Source organism: Triticum aestivum, chromosome 3D, assembly GCF_018294505.1.
Source record: "Triticum aestivum cultivar Chinese Spring chromosome 3D, IWGSC CS RefSeq v2.1, whole genome shotgun sequence".
NCBI classification, from domain to species: Eukaryota; Viridiplantae; Streptophyta; class Magnoliopsida; order Poales; family Poaceae; genus Triticum; species Triticum aestivum.
The window spans coordinates 183,212,840-183,219,621 of record NC_057802.1 but is presented as its reverse complement, the minus strand read 5'-3'; the positions used below and the strand labels follow the sequence as shown (position 1 = coordinate 183,219,621).

Genomic DNA, 6,782 nt, shown 5'->3' with positions numbered 1-6,782 from the left:
GGCAAAGAGCTCTTTGCCGTCTGCCGCGGACGGCAAAGAAGCCACGTGGCAGCCAACTGTGCTTCCTGGGAGCTGACCCATTTGGTCAGTTTGCCTACAGTGGCAGACGGCAAAGACTTTGCCGTCCGTGGCAGACGGCAAAGAACCTGCACTTTGCCATCAGTGGCAGACGGCAAAGAACCTGCCATCTAGTGACGTGTAGATGACATCATAAGGCGGACGGCAAAGACCAGAGAAATTTTGCCATCCGCGGCGGACGGCAAAGGACTGCCGTTAGCCACTTAACGGGCTGACAGCGCAATTATTGCCGTCCGCCCTCTTTGCCGTCCGCCGCAGACGGCAAAGAGCCTTTGCCGTCCGCCTCCAGGAAGCAGACGGCAAAGCAGCTGTTTACCGTAGCCTTCTTTGCCGGAGCCTTTTGCCGTCCGCGGCTGACGGCAAAGGTCTTTGCCGTCCGCCTTTCGAGCCTTTGCCGTCCGCCGTGGCAGACGGCAAAGTAGCTGTTTCCTGTAGTGATAAGCATGGGGTGGATTTATCATGGATTGCAACAAAGAAACACAATTAATCAAAGAGCAACTATCATAATTAAAGTCTTTGTAATCCAAAGTGTGGGCACATCACTAGTTAAAGTTTTGACCTCTTCAAACCCACTTTAATCAATTTTCTCAACAAGATTTTCACCCTCTGAATTATTGGGACACCTTCTAGCTAAAGTTGACTCTTCTTCAGTCCCTTTTTTATCAATCTTAATTTTACTAAACAAGGAATCAATAGAAGAAACACCAATCATTTTAAGATCTTCATCACTTTTATCTTCTAACGAGATTGGTTTAGCAACCATCTGATTTACTAGGGTAGCTTGTGCATCGGATATTTTTCCTAGTAAACTTTCAATGAAAGCATACTTAGATTGGAGATTGCAAACTTCTCTGCTAATATCATCAAGTTGTTTGTTATAGCATCTAGCACAATGGAATGCTCCTTAAGCTCTTTGGTAAAATATTTATTATGCTCAAATTGTGTAGTCATATATTCCTTGGTACTTTTCTCAATTTCAAGCAAAAATATTGGGGTAAGGAACATCATAATTTTTTATTTGAGGCATCATGACTACGCAAACAAGAAAGTACACACAAAAACAGATCTGGCAAGAAAATGGTGAACGAAAAAGAGGGCGAATAAAACGGCAAATTTTTTGTGAAGTGGAGGAGAGGAAAACGAGAGGCAAATGGCAAATAATGTAAATTGCAAGGAGATGGGATTTGTGATTAGGAACCTGGTAGATGTTGATGATGTCTCCCCGGCAACGGCGCCAGAAATTGGCAACTTGACAGGGGACTATCTTGACGTGATCCTCCCCGGCAACGGCGTAAAAAATTCCTTTTGATGTCTGCTAGACTACGTCAGTATTTCCCTAAAGAGGAAGGGATGATGCAGCACAATGACGGTAGGTATTTCCCCCAGTGATGAGACCAAGGTTATCGAACCAGTAGGAGAACCAACCAACACTACGTAAACATCACCTGCACACAAATAACAAATACTCGCAACCCGACGTGTTAAAGGGGCCGTCAATCCCTTTCGGGTAACGGCGCCAGAGATTGGCAAACGGACATGAGAAAGTTGTAATAAGTTGATAGATAGATCTCGCGAGAACGTGAGATAAAATAAATTACAGCAAGGTATTTTTGTATTTTTGGTTTAATAGATCTGAAAATAAAAGCAAATAAAATAGATCGCAAAGGCAAATCCTATATACATAAGAAGTTCACCCCCACTATCATATTTATCTTGAAATGCAGCCTATCCACTTCATCACACATGCCCCACACTGCCACCTCACTTGATCCCCACCCCACTAGATAGCACTATTTTTTAAAACCAATTTCTGTTGAAATTTCCTCCGTTTCCAGACTTATATTACCGACCCAAGCCCAATGGTCTCCTTCTAAGAACAAGAATAAGAAGCCCAACCGTCTATCCGACATCATGGTTTTTGTTTGCACCTCCCGCACGTGTCTCCTCCCCTCCCTCGGCGCATCTCTCTTCTTCTCTTCTGAGCCTCCCTTCACCTCCTCTACTTCCCCTGCAGTGCCATGCCGTCGGCCGCCTCATTTGCGCTCCACTACAAGCACCTACGAGGCACATGCTTATACTCGACAGTTCCAACAAAACGTGAGAGAAGGGTGGAGAGGGGAGGAGAGGAACCGTGTCGGGATCCCAGGCGATGCCGAAGGAGGGGAGATCCTCGGGGTGTGGCAGCGGCACGCCGGGTGTGGAGATCGCGGTGGTGATCAACTGGTCGTGATAGAGCAAGGGGAGGAAAATGTCATCCGGTCGACTACCTCGGCTGCGATCTCTGACGCACTGCACCATCCTCGAGTTCGGCCTCCGCATTACCCGCGGGGATGAGGCCCTTCACATCCGGTCTAGAACTTACTTATCCCGCCACCAATTCTTTTATTTCGGTGCTTCGATTCTTTCTCTGGTCCGCCTGCAGTCTGAAAGCCACAGCGGGAATCCAATTGGCTGGTTTGATTGCTTTGTCTAGATTCTTCTTATCATCCAAGATTTGGGACAGTATTGTGCATAATTTTATTTTCATTTCAATTTTGTCTGCCCTTTTCTCAACTTCTTATCATCTACTATTTAATGCAATTGATTTTGATTTGAGTTTTGACTTACATTGTTTGATTTTATTTGACCCAAGTTTGACTTTCATCTTGAAGTTCATTTCTCATAGGTCATACTGATTTAATTATTAAATTTAAGTGACCTTATTCATTCTACTATTTTCTTTTATAAAATAGCTATGGTTTATCATTACATTCCCATAAATTCAAACTATGATCCAAATTATTTTTCAAAATATTTTATTTGGTGTCCTATTATGTTTCAAACAAATCTAGGATCTATTCAAATTGAATTTGGTTTATTTACAATTTTTTTTCACTAAATGAATTCAAATAAATGTGGAACTAGGGTTGTTAAATTTCTGTCTAGAAACTATTTTATAAGTTTATATATTTTTACAAATAGTAGTCTAAAGTAAGCTATTTTTCACTAGCTACAAAATGCAAAAAGAATCACCTAATTTGGATTTGTAGTTTAAAAGTTATGCCCCAATTAGTATTTAAACTATTATGGTTGAAATTCAAATTTACCTTTCTAAAATTATTCTGAAAAGTTCATCTCCTAAGGTTTCATTTGCAAAAAAGAATGATTCAATTTGTTCCTTTTGATAATTAGTTATGATGGTTTGAAGTTCCAAGGGCTTTTTTGCAAAATTGCCTTTTCTTTTTTAATTAACGACTTTTGTTCTGGATAATGCTTTTGGATAGGGTTGGCCACATGGCATGCTCTGATTGGCTGATACCGTTATTTACTCTACGCGTTGGATCTAGATCGGACGTTCCTGATTAGATCGGAGCTCACCGCGGCGGCTAGGTCATGGAAAATGTTGAGGACGGTGGCGCATGGCTCAGGAGGCCATCGGGACAGTGCTCCACGGGGGTTTCGGTGTGGCGAGGGGCACGGTTGGACGCGGCGCAGCTCGGGGAGATTGCTGGTGGTCTTGGTCGGGGCTAGGGACGACGAAGGCGGCATCGGGGAGGCTCGCTGGAGTTGCGTGCGACAACTAAGCTCTCGGGTGTCGACGGTGTGCTCAAACGTGGGCTCTTCTAGATGCGTGAGTTGGTCAGTAGGTGCGCACGGGCACGGGAAATCGAATGGACAAGGTGTGCGACCGAATGGACGAGGAGCTCACGGGAGTTACGACGATGGTGGTGCTGAGCTTCGGCCTCCGTCGACCTCGAGGTTGCAGGGGCTTTGGGTTCGAAGAAGATGACCAGGGGGTTTGCCGTGGAGTGGTGGTTCTCGTGGTGGGGTTGGGTGGTCGCGAGGTGGTCGGGGTACGCCGGAATATCACCGGCGATCTCTCTGCCGAGGCAGCAAGGACAAGGTGGTGCGGGCAGTCTAACGGCGCTTCGGTGGAATCGAGTTGGGAGTTTGAGAGAGGGGGTTCGGGGGTACTTATAGGGCAGGTCAGGCGGCGCTGGCGAGCATGGTGCCCGCGCGGGGTGGAGATCGTGGTGCGCATGCCCATTGAGGACATCTTGTCGAAGAAGGAGGAGGCATGCGTGAAGCGCTCGTACCTTAAGGAGGAGAAAAATGCGGAGAGGTTTAAATTGTTGATGGATGAGACGGACAAGAAGCTCATGGTTGAAGAGAGGAGAATCATGATCGAAGAGAGGAAGGCCGCGCTCGAGGAAAAGAAGTTGAAGATCGCAGCCAATGCAAAGGACACCAAGATGTTGACCTTAAATCTGGACTCTTTGGATGCCAATGCAAGAATGATCGTGTAATCCGTCCGTCATCAGATGTTGCAGCGGCAAAAAGATTAGTTGATAGCGGCGGACAATGAGGACGTAGCGGAGGCGGACGTGGAGGTTGTCTACGCGACGACGACGACACTTTGATCGGAGAGCAGACGCCGGTCCGATACGGCAAAAAATTGCATGGACTGCCGGACTGGTGTTTTTTTGGATTTGGACATTTTTAAAAACTAAGTATATTAGTCTCTTTTGGTTATGATCGGGCATGCAATCAGACCGTGTGGATCGGACTAAATTTGAGTTTTGAATTGCTATTTACTAGTGGACATATACACAGAATAGTGTTGGATGGCCTGCCTCTCGCATCCATGTTTGTGGACTGTTTTTTCTGTCCGCCGGATGAAATTTGTGGGTAGTTGTTGGAGAGACAAGTAAAAGTAAAATAAAATCGAGGCTCCTTCCGTTTTTCCCTGTGGGGCGGAGGTTCTTTGCCTGGTGACACCCAAACCTGAAGCGAACCCACGCTGTTCGCCGACCCGTCCACTGCTGCTCCGGCCAGCCATGAGGGTCCTCGCGTTCCTCCTCCTACTATGGATCTCTGCCGCCGCCACTGCATCCCCTCCGCCGCTCGAGACCCTCGGCATCCCTCCGCAAGGTTCCCCCCGGATCTGACCGCGCTTTGCTTTCTTTTGCGCCTTCTCTGCCGACGCCAGGTAGATGCGGTTCTTAATTTAGCGTTGCTGGGCGCAGATGAGGCGTACTACAGGGGCGGCGTGATCAAGTGCAGGGACGGATCGGGCAAGTTCACCAGGGATCAGCTCAACGACGACTTCTGCGACTGTCCCGACGGCACCGACGAGCCAGGTACCGCCTCTTTCTCCTTCTTTGCTTAAAAACACGCTCTTTTTCTTCCGCGTCTGGTGTGATTTCTCCGAGGTTGCTGTAGAGCCAGCCCCCCTTAGTTTCATGGCCTGTGCGCGTTGGTTTTGAACTGTGGGAGTCTTGGGGATCCATTCGTGCCGGAGATGTGTGAAAGTTGGGATATTCTCTCTGTTAGGCTCATGTATTTGTGCCAATTTTGGAACCAGGAGAGCAGTTCATTGAATCGTGCTTCCTTTTTCCTGCGCAGGGACATCCGCGTGCCCGGAGGCGAAATTCTACTGCAAGAATGCCGGACATTCTCCAATCACCATCTTCTCGTCGCGAGTGAATGATGGTATATGCGGTAAGAGGCTAATAGCAGTTGCCTTTTCTTTGTTCCATTGCTCTACTTGTTTTTGTTAAAACTAAAGATACATGTACAACAAAGACTAGAGACCAAGAAACTGGCTGGAGCTCCTATTCCATTGATCCTTTTATAACTTGCTCTACTTGTTCCTCATTGTTTGCTAGATTGCTGTGATGGGAGTGACGAATACGGTAGCAATGGCACTTGCAAGAATACATGCTGGGAAGCTGGCAAGGCGGCGAGGGAGAAGTTAAAGAAGAAAGTAGCTACATATAAAAGTGGTGTCGTTATTCGGAATCAGGAAGTTGAAAAGGCCAAATTGGCAATTGCTAAAGATGAAGCAGAGTTAACAAAACTGAAGGGTGAAGAGAAGATACTCCAGGGGCTTGTTGACAAGCTCAAAGGTGAGCCCTCATAGCTAACTCGTCGTTTTGCAGAGGGGTATATCGGAAGATGTTAATTTTAGATGGATAGTTTTTATGTGTCCAATACTGTTCATGCTGTGCAGAGCAAAAGAGATTAATAGAAAAGGCAGAGGAAGAGGAGCGCCTAATAAAAGAGAAGGAAGAAAAGAGAATTAAAGAAGAAGCTGAAAAACAAGCAGCTGAGGAAAACAAAGCACCTGATGCCTCTCAGGAAGCAGATTCTCAGGACACTAATGAGAAGGCACAAGAAGATGAAAGCAAGGTTGGTGGTTCTTCCTATATATTGTTTGACCCCTCGTCCATCTATTCCATGTTGGTTACTATCACCTCAGTTTGAAGAACTAGAACTCATCATCCTCGTCCATAATATCAGAAGCCGAATTACCTTGATAGGAGACAGTTTTGTACTTAAGCAATTCACAGAAGTAATGAAATAATCATGAAATCAGTCTCTTGTATTTTTATACTTTTAAAATCATTTAAGCCGTCCGTCCACTTACAAAATAAAGCCTTAAATGGTTGGTTTAGTACTTCAATTTTAGGGTTTCGCGGTAGATAAGCTGAATTAATAACATCTAAAAAATGGATTGTTAACTTCCCTTCTTGTGGTCGCAATTTTCATAAGCATACACACATCTCAAGAAACAGATAATGCCCACGTACCCTGGAGGCTGTAGGTTCAACTGAAGCTATCAAGAAATATTCTGTGCAATTCCGGCCAAGGTTATCATGCTGATAGGGCGAGGCGAAGTAGCACAATCTGACCACCACCTGACTGCCCAAGGCGATATCATA

At 45.8% G+C, this 6,782-nt stretch overlaps 1 protein-coding gene across 1 annotated transcript in view; it reads left to right on the top strand.

Annotated features, from left to right (window-relative positions):
- The first annotated feature begins 4,742 nt into the window (after positions 1-4,742).
- LOC123078181 (glucosidase 2 subunit beta) overlaps positions 4,743-6,782 on the top strand; it is a 10,419-nt gene continuing 8,379 nt past the window's right edge. The window contains exons 1-5 of the mRNA XM_044500593.1: positions 4,743-4,989; positions 5,085-5,198; positions 5,464-5,559; positions 5,727-5,966; positions 6,071-6,249. Coding sequence (XP_044356528.1) covers positions 4,896-4,989; positions 5,085-5,198; positions 5,464-5,559; positions 5,727-5,966; positions 6,071-6,249 — 723 coding nt within the window. The 5' untranslated portion in view covers positions 4,743-4,895. The remainder of the gene's footprint in view (positions 4,990-5,084; positions 5,199-5,463; positions 5,560-5,726; positions 5,967-6,070; positions 6,250-6,782) is intronic.